The sequence below is a fragment of the Podarcis pityusensis genome (assembly GCF_964106645.2).
Source record: "Podarcis pityusensis genome assembly, chromosome: 3".
In the NCBI taxonomy this organism is placed as follows: Eukaryota; Metazoa; Chordata; class Lepidosauria; order Squamata; family Lacertidae; genus Podarcis; species Podarcis pityusensis.
Window position 1 is genome coordinate 29,594,022 of NC_138026.1, and position 14,412 is coordinate 29,608,433.

The following is a 14,412-nucleotide window of genomic DNA, read 5'->3' on the forward strand; positions in this document are numbered from 1 at the left end:
GCTGGCCATTGGCTGTGGCTGTGGCAATTGGGCAGGCAATTGGCGGCTGCGGCAAGGTGTGCGATTGGCAGTGGCTGTGGCAAGCAATCGGCAGTGGCAGGCAGGCGGGTGAGCGATTGGTGGAAGTGACCTCCCCCGCCCCCAAAGCTAAACAACGTAATTTCTTAATTTTGGGTGAAAAAAAATTGGGGGCATCCTGTACACGGAAAAATACGGTATGTCACTTCCAGACAGTTGCTATTTTGTGGGTGAGAATTCAGCAACATACCAGCAAATTCAGGTTGCACAACTGAAGCAGAGTTGGCATCCTTTCACAACAAACCTGCTTCCCCTCCACCCCATTTCTGTAGTAAGGAAAGTGACCGGAAAATGAGCTGGAAACCAATTGCTTGGTGCAACAATACCGTACAACTTCCCTGCAAACAAACCAGAGAATGAATGCTCAATAAACAACCAAGGAGGTATAATCTCCCCATGCACTTTGTTCAAAAACATCAGGATATATGTTCCCAGGTGTGTGGAAGGGATCCTAGGAATGCATTAGTGGTCACTGGCTCACTGGAATACGTGGAGAAGATGCTACTGTTAAGGACTGATTCTCACCCCCTCTCCCCAAGTATTGGAAATATGAAAAAATGTGAACGAGAAACGGGGACCATCTTGTCTTTGCAAACGTTCATTTGGGAGCCTGAACTGCTTGTGGCTTCTTGTTGAGTGCTGTTTTCATGGCAAACGACCATGTGTGAGGAAAGTCCTCAAGTTGCAAGAAGCTTTTCCATGCACAACTTCTTTCAGGTGATGGCCTGAAACATCCCTCCCTGATTTTACAGAGCAAATTCCGTAGTTCACGCATTGCATGAAGAAGTACTTTCTTTCGATTGGAAATTTAAAGGGAAACCCCAGAGAGAAATGTAGGTTGCAGGCTGACAGAATACAAGTAGCCCTATATTTTACTGAGTTGGTTTGGTTTATTATTAGCACTCCTGCTCTTGAGATACCAGCAGGCAGGCTTTCTAGGATCAAACAGAACAAAATGTGTCATGCAGACCACATATAGTCTCCTTAGGAATTGGGGAACGTTCCTGGGGACGTGAATATTTCACTGAGAGCTAATACATACTTCAGCAAGTTGCAAATGCAGTTTTAGCACTCACATTCTCTGTTCCCAGCACCCCTGACGCTTGATTGGCATTTACCATGGATTGAGCCTTTAGTGTGGCAGCCTTTGTGTGCTCTGTGGAACTCCTTGCGGTTTGGCAGGAACCGCTCCTCCTTTCTTTCAGGTGTCTTTTGAAAACTTATATTGTTTCACAGGCCTTTGCTTTATGAACATTCTCTCTTTAACCAGTCAGTATTTCACTGGTGTTTTATTGATGTTTCTCATGAAGTTTTCATGGATGCTTTTATTGATTTTATTCATATTTGTTGTCTGCAACTCTGATATATGAAACAAAGATACAGAATTAAGCTTTGGCTGGGATTCTCGTGGATCTATTATACCCATTAGGAGAACGCTAATTTTGTAAATGACTCTTGTCAGTCTTTTTTTTTTTTTAAGCAAATAGCAAAACATTTCTGCTATCCCAACCTGTTGTGTCGTGTGTATTGGCAGAGCTGTGCTTTTGTGTGTTTGTGTGGTGGGGGTAGGGTTCCCAGCCAGATTTTGATAATTATCATGACTGCTGTTTCCTTTGTTTTTTCATGTGCTCCCTTCTATTCTGTTTTATGATGACGTTTGTTGGTTTCAATTTATATTGTGTTCTATCCTACCCTGGTATCGCACTGCGATGAAGCGTGGGTTAGAAATATTTTTAGTTAATAACAAAATCATCTCAACCTAACAGGTGGGCCACTACAGTGACCCTCACTCTGCAGATGGGGAGGCGAAAGGCTGAGGGGTCCTTTCTTCCAAAAAGGAGCCCTGTACACTGGACGGTATTCATATTTGTTTCCCTCACAACATCACTGTGAGGTAGATTATTTTAGGACTTAAAGACCGCTCAGAGATCTTGCAGCGAACTTTGTAACTGAGCAGAAATTTGGATCCAAGTCTCCCAAGACTTGCGCTCTAATCTCATGGATTTACTTAGAGCTACCTAAATGTTTCAACCAGAGACCTAAGTGAGTTAATGGTTGTGCTGAGATGTGAATCTGGGACTAAGTGGTTCACGTTCCTCTGCTTGAAGCTTCATGCTATGCTGGGGCATTGCTGGGCAGCTCTTGAGGAATGTGGATGTTGTCTTTTTAACTTTCCGTTGCTCATTACGTTGACAAATATCTTGACACGCTGAAATGTCAAGGCCGTTCAGTAGACTTGGATTGATTCTAAGTGCAGTGCTATCAACTGTGAGCCCGTCTTAAGCTGAAATCCTGTACACACTTCCCTAGGAGTAAGTTACATTGTAGACTACAACCCAAGGGCCACAGTATTTTCTGGTCAACTTTTTAGGGGCCACCTGACCAGGAGCAGGTGAGGTTACCGGCGAAAGCGAACAGAGCAAGTACTGAATCTTACCTGTTTGTAGGCTAGTTCCACCCAACACTCTCTAGCCTGCAAAGAAGAGGCATGGCTGGAGTTTCAGGACACATTCGAGGCATGCGAAAACACTTAAGGAGGGTGTGAGGCCTAGGGTGGCGAGGGGTGTGGCTCAGGAAAACAGGAGGAAATCTGATTGCCACAGAAGTCAGTGCTTTCAACCAGCACAGACACAAGAGAGGAGTGCCAAAGAAGTGTCATCTGTGGCAATTGGGTTTTCTTCCTCTGTCCATTGGGGCAGATTTGGGGGTGAGAGATGAAACCGTAAGCCTTTGCCTCTGATGCCATTCTCCAAGAGATCTCACCAGAAAACTTTGGGCAGGGAAACTCCACACTCCTGTGGGAAGCCAGTAAGCTAACCAGTACTCCTCATGGAGGTGGGGGTGGTGTAGGATTTGGCCCAAGAGCCTTCCAGAGTCACCTTAGGTTGTTTTATAGAATATTTTTGGTCTTTTATTTTCTACAGTTGCCAAATGGTCTTAATGTGTCCTACTTGATTCTGATGCTTCCCTCTGTCCTGTTTTCCTCTCCAGGCACAAACCATGAATTACGTTGGGCAGTTAGCAGGCCAAGTCTTTGTGACTGTGAAGGAGCTTTATAAAGGATTAAATCCTGCCACATTGTCTGGGTGCATAGATGTCATCGTTGTCCGCCAGCCTGATGGGAACCTCCACTGTTCGCCTTTCCACGTGCGCTTCGGAAAGATGGGAGTTCTGCGTTCGAAGGAAAAAGTGGTAGGGGGACAGAAGATGTCTTGACATGCTTCTTGTTTTGTCAGTAGCTCCCTCTTCACACAATATATTGTGCTGGGGGCAGGGATGTTTTCATCCTATGCACTTTCAGGACCACACTTGATGATACATTGCATGCACAGTGATGTGTGTTAGTGGTTACTAGAACCCCTCAGGCCCCATGACAGCTCCCAGTGGGCCTTGTTGGCTGAGCTCTGGAAGATGTTGTCTCAGCAAAGGGCCAGAGTCATTTGAAAGCTTAAGAAGGCCAGTCAAGGTCTTCTCTTCCAGTGGCTTCCCCCAGCCCACCAGGAGGGTTGGCTGAAGCCCTTCAAGGGCACAGATAACATACTCCTGCAGGATTGTGGATCAGGAGAAGCTGTAGGAGAGTCGCCACCAGGGTCGAGGCATGATGGAAGAGCCATGCCCTTAGGCTGGGGTAATGTAGAAGGTGGTGCTCAGTATGGTGACTTGTGAGTCATCTGAGTTTGAGTCCTTCTCATGGAGACACTAAGATGTAGGTGCAGAGACAGTGCAGTGCATATATCTGTAGTTGTGGGGTCCCTGTTCCAGACTGGGATAGCAGCTTCCTTTCTGGGCAAATGGTCGCTTTGACTGGGGTGGGGGACATTTCCATCAGGAAGTGTTAGATCCTCCTCCCCAATCTTCCTCACGCTGCAGTCCCAGTCTCAAATTTCCACCCCCAGCTGCCATGGTAAAAAGGAAAGCACAGGCAAATGTCATTGTGCAAGTTAATGTATCGTCTGCTTTGGCCCTCTGGGCAGATCTGTGATGCATGTGCTGGAGCACTGACTCCCCACAAAAGAACCATGGGAACTAGAATTTTGTGTCCTCAGCACTTTCACCAAACAACAAAACCCAGAGAGGTGGTAATTATTGTGTGTCAGATGTGTTATTTGCTCACAGATTCGGGTTTTTTTTTGTTTTGGATAAGGCCTTTTATCACTGGGAAGGCCACTGTTTATTTACAATACTGAGCCCATCAATGGACAACGTATGACCTTAAGCACTTTTATGGATTCAATAAGGATTCGGTGGGCTTAAGCTTATCTCTTTTGCTGTTGAAAATGTCACTTAAAATTGCTTATTTGGAGCTCAGTGGCACCTGGGACCAGGAAGCTGGTTGATGCTTAACTTTCGTTAGATCAGGCACACGCCACTGTGAGGTGTTGCATATAAAGATCACCTGAGAAGTTCCCTGCTTCAAATTGTACCCTAGCTATGAACTTGCTAGATAGATGTCCTTTGACAAACCTCTATTTTCTCCCTCTCAGCACCTGCCCCCCAAAAAAACCATGAAATATGGGGATAATAGCACTGATGTCCCTTACAGGGCTGCTGTAAAGGATTGCGAGATAATGTCAAGTACTTTCATCACTTGAAAAACCTTACATAAATGTTAACTAGGATGATGTGAATTAGCCCTTTTCACAGATATAAGAGAATGTTCATTCACACACTAACTCTTCCGGTGCTCTGCAGTGAAATTATACGTTTGTTCAAAAGTCTTTTGCCCTCCCCAGGTTGACATAGAAATCAATGGAGAATCTGTGGATTTGCATATGAAATTAGGGGACAACGGAGAAGCATTTTTTGTAGAGGAAACTGGTGATGACCAGGTAAGATGGAGCTCCACTTCCCAAACATCTTTCGTTTCTGATAAATTATGGTTACAGCGCAACATCTGTAGTGGATCGTCAAACCCCAAGACTGCTATGCCTTTAAGAGATCCATTATAGGGAGAAGGCTGCTAGATCTGATTTCATTTACAGTTCTCCATTTCTTGCACCTTTCAAGACTTGATTTACACACAGTGACAGATGGAGGAAGAGGGTGGATGGCAAAACCTAAAGGCCAGTTCACATGACCCCATTATTTCTGTAGTGATTCCATTTGTTGCTGTTTGCATGGAGCTGTCATTAAATGGAACGTTTTCTCATCTGATTGTCTCTTCCTCACCTGCTGGCAGTATTCATTGGCAGAGGAAAACTTGCATATTGTGAGACTGCTGGCTGTATAATTGATGGTTATCTGATTGTGTGAACTGGCTGTTTTTGGTAGCAAGGCATTCATTGGCTTGGCTGATTTGCCTAAAGCCAAGGTGATTGGATTTCCATTACTTTCCTGATCTGTGCCTCTGAGCATGCTTTCCCCAAAAGGGAAAAAAATAAAAAAAATCAAGCAGGGCTTCCATGTTCCTGCTGCAGAACTAGTCAGTGCAAGAGTATATAGCTTAGTTTCTCTGCACAGAGGAAGGAGCCAGTTCCAGGAAGGGGAGCCCATTCTGGCACATGGGACAGCTCTTGACAGTTCCATAGCACGTATCTTGCATTGATTCCATGATTGAAGCTGATATCTTATATATACTTATTTAGTCCAAAGGGAAGCACTTCCATAAAAGCATGGTGAGAAAGGATTCAGCTACATTAGAAAAAAACAAACAAAACCCCCCAATGATTTGAATGTGTTATAAAAATGCAGCACCAGATGGCGCCAGAGAGCACAAAACTTTTCAATAGTGTTTTTACATAGGGTTTCTCCCCCTTTTGTTACAACAATTTAATTTCTGACTTTTTTATAGCGTTTCCCACCCCCTGCATGTAGAACCACCTAAATAACCTAAATGAAGCCTTATGCTTTGCAAAATTTGAAAGAGCTACAAGGTGGAGTACTTACAAAAGCTTAACTTATGTGAAGCTTGAGGTACATTTTGGGGCATATGTTTGTGTGTGATAAAGGATAGATTAATCTTCACAAATGTCAAAGGAAATGAAATAAGGAATATCAAGGGAAATAAGACGCTGTTTTGTCTCCTCCCTCTTTTTTCTAGGAAGCAATTCCGTACCACTTGGCTACATCTCCCATTCTTACGGAGGGAACAGCTCTCATGGAGTTACAGCTGAAGAGAAACTCTGTGGACAGGATAAGAAACATGGACACTGGAAGCAGTTCACAGCTACCAACCTCTGTTTCTTCATCCGCTGTTGAGCCCACTTCTTCTAGTTGTTCTGTGAAGAAAAGGAGGAAACGTAGAAGGAGATCTGCCCACAAAATAGACACTTCAAAAAGAGATGAAAATGACGATACCACTGAAGATGAAAACATGTTCCCTATAGAAATCAGTTCCGACGAAGAAAATGAGCTTTTAGACAATACAAGGTATTGATCCTGCTTAAACTCGGAGAAGCGATTTATTCAGAGGCATTAATGTTCTTTAGGCAAATACCTATGAAAAGACGTCGTGTGGATTTCCTGCAGCATGAGAATGATTGGATACATATGGATTTTATTCTGGACAAAGTTTTCTCATGTTGCACAAAGTTCCTATATGCATACTTGCTCCAAAGAGTCAGTGGATTTAAAAGAGAACTGAATTCACTTTAGGAAGTAGAAAAAGTTTTCATCATGAGTTCCTAGCCCAGGGGGTTAAGGAAATTTAAGGAACTGCTAATTTCTGACCGCTAGAGTTGTGTTTTTCGTTTTGTTTTCCAACTTGCGCTTCTTATCAGAAGCATCTGGATTTCCAGTCATTTTGAGATGACGTTTGAGCGTAGCAGTTCTTAGAGAAGGGAAGTAGTTTTCTCCTTGCCAGTGTTGCAATGCTATTCTAGCTCTGAACGAGAGGTTGTTGGTTTTTTTAAAAAAAACACACACACACAAAAACAAAACTAAACCTCTTTTCCTCTCTTTGTTCGTTTATACTCAGAACACCTGCCTCTGATCTTTGTAGAGATGAAGTGCTTGAGATAAATACATCTTCAATCAGTGTGCTCCCTCACCACCATTCGGATGGAGAATGGTCCCCTTCACCAAGGTACGGTATGTGTTAACTGGAGTACCTCAGGTAGTCTTCTGTGCTAAGTGCCTTCGTCCAGCAAGTTCAGACACTGTGCAGCAGTTGAAGGGAGTTGAGCTCCTCCCACACTTGTAACATTCATGAAATGATTGTATATTTCTGGGCTCCGCATATGCACACCCATAATTAGGATAATCAAGCATTCCAGGTTTCATCCAAGACGTTGAGCTGGTTTGTGCCCGTAACACTAAGCCAAACCATGTCTTAGAATGAATGTGAGGGTTCCTGGAGAGCACATTGTGCTCCTTTCCTGGTCCTCCTGCTGCCGTAACTTCATCCATGGTTTGGCTTGGTATGTCGTCTTGAACTGCCTTCAGCCAGAGTTCAGCTTGGTGCTATGTGCAAGCCAACTCATTGAGTGCTCAGCTACCTGTTACACGTGAGTGTGTGTAAACCACTTCTTCATTTCAGAGCACAGGAAGAGGAGTAGATTTGGAGTAGAGTTTCAGGGTCAAAGTGAAAACAACCCCTGCCTGTTTTTAGTCCAACATCTCTCCTGCAACTGATTTGAAGTGAAAAAAGTGGGCTTTCATGGGTCGCCCCCCCCCCCGACATTTCCATGTGATGTTTAGTGTGAGGCTGAGCCTTCGGAAAACTTGTTGATCTTAATTATCCATTATTAGTTGCGACTGAACACTCTGTGGCACATGGATGAAAACCCCTTTGGTAGGCTGTAGCAGTCCTGATAGGATCATGTTTATGGGAACAAAATTATCTTAACTCCTACATACTGGTTTTACGATTCAATGAGGCAGCTACATGAATGCAAGTGGAACATCTCCGTTGCTGGTAATGGAAGAGTAAAGAACCTCACGTGATTACAGAGGTCTGCCTTCCATAAGCACCGTGTACATGTGATACTTCTGATTTTTGATTGCATTATAAGTGGAAGGGTCCTTAGTCATAATATAGGATCCTTTTACTGCGATCGTTAGGTCGTGTTTCTTGCGGACCACTCTGATTTGGGGGCAAAATCATACAGATGTAGGGTTGTTTTTTAAAAAATACATGCAAAGGTATTATACTTTCTTTGTCAATTTCAAAACAATGTTCTTATAACTAAAAACACGTTTTAGTGATCTCATGCTTAATCCAGTTGCTAGAGAAAGGTTAAATGGCAGTGGAGCATGTCTGTGCAACACACATATTTTAGATAACATTTCTGCCTGTTTCCTCTGATGAGATCAGTTTGTACTCTTCACCCTCAAATTCGCACTTGTTGCACCAGAAGAGGCCAGGGTGGATCACTGTTTTGCGTATGTTATTATAATGGTGGCTGTCATATTTGCAAATGATTGCAACCTTTTGTGTGCTGTAGTTTGGTGTCTCTCTGAATGGTACACTGACTTACTGTACATTTGCTTATAGTGATTCCGGATCTTGTCGCTTAGAAACTCAGTTCTCTTTAAGCCAAGTTCCTTGTTTTCAAGCGGGCAGGGATCTCACTGTGTGTCCCAGCAGCATGTGTTGATTGCAGCGTATTGTGGAATAACGATGCCTGTTTTCTCCCTTCCTTTTACTACACCTCACACTGTCCAGTAAGCCCAGAACTTGCCCAGGGAAGTCCTCTCATCTTACTGTTCCAGCAGATGGAGGCTTATCTAGTTCTTGCCCTCAGCAGTCTTCTCACTATCCTGCTACAGACAGGTAGAACAGCAACTCTCCGCAAAGTTCTCCTTTGGTTTGTTGGAATGCTGATTAACCCTTTTAACACTTTTTAACAGTTTTGCAGCCTTCCTCAGACTTACCAAACTACTCCTTATTATTAACACAGTTGCTTGGCAGGAAACTGGGGTTAGCATTTAGGGTTTTTGTTTCACTTTATGTTGCCACTGTATTAATGACGCAGAAACTGTAGACCTCTGGCCAAAAATTGGGCTGGTTATCATCTGCAGTTCAGTCCTTTGTTATTTCTCCAGCTCCTGTACATTTCTCCTCCTCTTCCACTTCCTTTCCCCTTATTTTTGTTGAGCTGCCTGCATTTCCTCAGGGTCCTTCACTGCCAAGCCCTTAGGCTACTGTCTTATCCAACACTAGGTCCCCTTTGGTCAACCCAGCTTGAAGGCAGGTAGTTTCCTCATGGTACAACACAGGTGTACATTGCCAATGCTCTTTTGTAGGCACAGGGGCTCTGATGCACCTTTGGAGCTCCCTTGACCACAAGAGCTTCCTCATTACTTCAGTGAGAGGGGAAAACTCCACACATGCAGGTGATATGAGCACATAACCATCCATTGGATTTGGATTTTGGATTTGATATCCCGCCTTTCACTCCCTTTAAGGAGTCTCAAAGCGGCTAACATTCTCCTTTCCCTTCCTCCCCCACAACAAACACTCTGTGAGGTGAGTGAGGCTGAGAGACTTCAAAGAAGTGTGACTGGCCCAAGGTCACCCAGCAGCTGCACGTGGAGGAGCGGAGACGCGAACCCGGTTTCCCAGATTACGAGACTGCCGCTCTTAACCACTACACCACACTGGCTCTCATTGCCGACTAAGCGCATGTTGTCCTCTCGATCAGGGCAAGAAAGTTGCAAGAACCAGAATCTGAGGTAGACGTTTTTAGGTAAAGGTAAAGGGACCCCTGACCATTAGGTCCAGTCGTAGCCGACTCTGGGGTTGGGGCGCTCATCTTGCTTTATTAGCCGAGGGAGCCGGCGTTCAGCTTCCGGGTCATGTGGCCAGCATGACTAAGCCGCTTCTGGCAAACCAGAGCAGCACACGGAAACGCCGTTTACCTTCCCGCCGGAGTGGTACCTATTTATCTACTTGCACTTTGACGTGCTTTTGAACTGCTAGGTTGGCAGGAGCAGGAACCGAGCAATGGGAGCTCACCCCGTCGCGGGGATTCGAACCGCTGACCTTCTGATCGGCAAGTCCTAGGCTCTTTGGTTTAACCCACAGCGCCTCCCACGTCCCTACGTTTTTAGGGACACCTAATTTCAAACCTTTTTTAGGCGTTTTTAGGGAAACCTAATTTCAAATCTCTCTTAAACAGCAGGGAGTTTGGGCATTTTAAAATAGCCTGATGGTTTGCTTGTTTGTTTAAAAAATTCACGTTCGTACTTCCTGTCGAAAGTTAATATGTTGAAATATATATATTTGTTCCCACAGACAAATTGTGGTGAATAAAGATATCGTTTGCTGAAAAAAGAGAGAACAGGCTCTTGAGTTATAGAACAACCGTGCTTATTTTTAAAGCAAGTTGTGTTTAAAAGCGGTTCGTGTTTGTGCTGGGGAAGACTGAAGCAAAATCCCCAAAGGATGCACTGCGATACAAAATGTTGTCATAGTTTAAAACAAACAGACAAGGGGAGAATTATGTTGGTGGAAGACACAGTGATGATGGCAACCCGCTGGTTGTTCTTCCTTTCACAGTGCTAGCGGAGGAAGCGCCTACATATGTATTTTTACCATGCTTTCATGTACTGAGGGAAAATCAGCAGCATTTAGCATCTTCTAGTACTTTCTAAGTAAAGGAGAAGAAGATCATGTGTATGACTGGGTGCAGGACCCATATGCTAGGATATATGCTAGGAATCAGCAACTAGGACAGGAGTTGAGGGAACATGCGGCCCTCAAGATATTAAAGGATTAGACCTCCCGTCTTCCTTGGTGTCTGGGACTGATGGGAGCCGAATTTCAACAACATCCGGGGGCACACAGCTTCCCCAGCCCCCTCCCCTGAACTAGAGGCTCTTGAGTAATACCAGCCCCGTTTCCTCAGTAATCTTTTGAAGCAAGAGATGTATGCAGAGGGTGTGGTTGCAACAGGCAACAGGACTTGCTGGCAACCAGCTGACGTGGGTTTTCTGGAAGGTTTTGAATTAGGGTGATTTGCACAGGGTGATTTGCATTGACAAATGTTCTGATCCCCTAGTGAGTTGATCTAATTTTGCATGTTTATTTGACTCGCATTCAGTAAACAAAGCTTGCCATGCCCTCCCCCCAGATGTCAAAGAGAAAAATAACTACCAAACTTTTAGAAGACATCCGAAGGCAGCCCTGTTTAGGGAAGCTTTTAATGTTTAATAGGTTATTGTATTTTAGTGTTTTGTTGGAAGCCGCCCAGAGTGGCTGGGGAAACCCAGCCAGATGGGCGGGGTATAAAAAAAATTATTATTATTATTATTATTATTGTTGTTGTTGTTATTATTCACGGCACAGCGTTTTCAGCTGGCATCCATGTTTGTCGTTCCTGATGAACGTCTGTAATAAGATTTTTGTGTATATGGACAAATGAAGCAGCAGAAAATGCTTCTCCCCACTTCCTTGCCGGCAGTCTACTTTGGTGGGGGGCCGGCGGGGCGGGGGAGCAAGGCTTGCCCCTCCATATTTCATTCCCTCTTGAAGGTTGTCCTCCCATATTGCTGGCAGCTGACCTATATGCTTTTTGAACTGAGGGAAATCTGTAGGCAGCTCTGAAAGAAGTTCCATTAATTCTTGGGCTTCCCCTTTGACTTGGTGGGTCCTGTAGCATTTATAGGTTCATAATGTCCTATCTGGACAGTATGTTTTGCTCGTTTTTCCTTTTTCACTGTCTCTTGTTTAGAAGATAACACTGTATTTCCTGTTTATGTGATGTTGCAGAATTGCCAGGCATAGCCCAAGGTCCTTTAAATTTGCCAGAAAGTCTGCAGAAAATACAGCCACCCTTTTAGAAAAGGTGACATTTAAGCAGTGCATGTTGGCAAGGCATACATTCTGGATATAAATTTTCCCTATCTCTATCATCTATCTATCTATCATCTATCTATCTATCATCTGTCTATCATCTACCATTGTCTAAAGATGTATTTATTTAACAATATGTACATACATGTTGCTTGCTTGTAATTGCAACCTCTACAAGCAAAACAGAGACATTAAAATTGTCAGTGAAATATATTTTTTTTAAAAAAATAAAATCTATAATAAGCTAAAAAGAGATTAAAACACACAATGGCTGCTACATTCCTGGATAACTGTTAGGTGGTGGGTTGACATAGCAGCCGGCACAGCGATTTCTTCAAGTAGCTCTTTATTATGGTAAGCTGGAATAGAACTAACCGCGAACAGCTCAGCCGGCCTGTATTTATAGGCAGCCGGCTGTCAACATTGTAACCACAACAGCCCAGAGTTCCCGCCTAAAATAACTGCCGCGGACCTGAGTGAAAACTATCTACAGACCTGAGTGAAAACTATATACAGTATCCCCCTGTTGGCCCAGGGTGAAACTACACTACATAACAATAACCTTGCCTGAACTTAGCAGGAACCAAGAAGAGCACAGTGAAAGTTCCTGTGTGAAGTTGAGTGGGTGTATTTGGGGTAAATCGATCCCTCAAATAAACAGGATCCAGGCTATTAGGAGCTTTATATTAATAGTGATACTTTGAACTTGGCGCAGTAGTAAATGCATAACCGGTGCAGGTTTCTGAGCAGACATATTATATGCTGACAGGGTTTCACTCCTGTCAGCATCCACGAAGCAGCATTCAGCACTAACCGTAGTTTCCATATTAAGAGCAACGGAAGCTCCACACGGAGTGCATTGCAATAACCCAGTCTTGAAGTCACCAAGGCCTGAACTACTACTGCTGTGCATTTCACACACATTTACTTGGGAATACCAGAGTCATTGTGAATTGAATCCTGAAGCTGGAATGGGTGTGATGAGCCAGGAGGTGCATTGTGAAGGTGTGTCAAGGAGCTTAGTTTGAGGAACAGTTCCAGCCTTTAAGGCTTATTTTGGGTCTGCTCAGCTGGATGCCAAAATACATTAGAGAAGAACAGACTGCCAGCATCCAGTTTGCTGGCTCATAAACCCTCCACACCCCGATGCTTCCAGATTTCTGCAGTTCCAATGAAAACGTAATCTAAGATCACACAGAACTAGTGGATGTCCTGGTGCTGTCCTTCTCCACACAGTCTAAATGTGTTTGGTTTTTTCCCGCCCGGGGAACCTGCTTTCTGTCAAACTCAAATTGTAAACTCTTCGAGGCAACGGGGGTGCGTTATTCGTTGCAGTACAACTTTTAAGAAAGGTATGATGTTCTTCTAAGGGATTGCTAATACAGTACAGCACAAATGATGATCTAATGCGTTTTGACCTGGCATAATGCATTTTCTTTTTCACGCTGTCCATAATGTAGAAGTGTATTAGTACTGAGAGTTAAATGCTCAGTTAAACGCTTAAGGCTATTAATTATTTTTTTAAAAAATAGTTCCTGTTCTAGTAATGCAGAGATGCCATTTCTCTTTTAACACGATAACAGTTCATCTGGGCTTTGGCTTTAGAAAGGGATGGGAACGTAGTCCAGACCCACCTGCAGTAGGCTTTCCAGATGCCCACAGGGACTGCCCCCCCCCCAAAAAAATTCCCGAAATTAGGCTGGGAGGAGCATTCTGCTGCAATGAACAGAATAGGTTGTGGCATTTGTATCTCTGTGTGTGGTGCCCACCGGTTGCTCCAGATTGCAAATGTGTCCACAAGACCAAAAAGGGTTGCAGTTTCCTAGCTTAAAAAGGCAGTTTTGTAGAACTTCTCCTTAATAGTCCCAGAACCGAATTATTCATGTCTTCTAGATGACTTATGACGCACGTCTTACGTTTAGTGTGTTGGTGGTGTGAACTCAAGTTTAGTTTGCTCAATATTAGGTGGGTGCATTAAGTCAGAATTGGACAACATCAGAATGCTTTTGGGTACCAGGGGGACCAAGAACTTGGGATTTTTTCAGCCTCATGTATCATTTTTATATATGTAGTTGGTTGGACAAACTAGTTTGTTGTATCCTAAAGTTCTTCACTAGCTGAGCTATTGTATCCCCGCCCCCCCCATTAAGTAAGAAAACAGATTGTTCCTCTTGTTTTGTGTAAGCACATCCATAGATTCAAGTTTCAAATATTTACATCCTGATCCTCTGGGATCAGCACATTATTTTTCTGGATCAGGACATGTTTGCACAAAAATGTTTGTGCAGGGAGGTGGGGCCATGGGTCAAAGGCTGCCTGTGTAACAGCCTACACAGATTTGACACTGCATACCTGGTGTGTGTGTGTGTGTGTGTGTGTGTGTATGTGTGCTTGAGGGAGAACTGAATCAATGCACCAGTTCCTTCCCCCTTCCTTCCTTCCCATCAGTTCGTCAGTGCTGCCACTATGCATTAAAACGTTACTTGCATAAATGGATTTTTATTGCATCCTTTGTTTTCCAAGGCAACCGTTTTCCCCACAATCAGATTAGTGGTTCATGTGACCTGTCCATTTAGGACTGATTCAGGCATTTCCAT

The 14,412-nt window shown here is 43.9% G+C and overlaps 1 protein-coding gene across 6 annotated transcripts in view; it reads left to right on the forward strand.

Annotated features, from left to right (window-relative positions):
• Positions 1-14,412, forward strand: part of LPIN1 (lipin 1) — an 85,508-nt gene that overhangs the window by 45,648 nt on the left and 25,448 nt on the right. For 5 of the 6 annotated variants that reach the window (XM_080997983.1, XM_080997984.1, XM_080997985.1 and 2 more), the window contains 5 exons: positions 3,070-3,270; positions 4,812-4,907; positions 6,119-6,447; positions 6,995-7,102; positions 8,684-8,791. In XM_080997983.1, coding sequence (XP_080854109.1) covers positions 3,070-3,270; positions 4,812-4,907; positions 6,119-6,447; positions 6,995-7,102; positions 8,684-8,791 — 842 coding nt within the window. The remainder of the gene's footprint in view (positions 1-3,069; positions 3,271-4,811; positions 4,908-6,118; positions 6,448-6,994; positions 7,103-8,683; positions 8,792-14,412) is intronic. The other variant, XM_080997986.1, reaches the window with a different exon arrangement.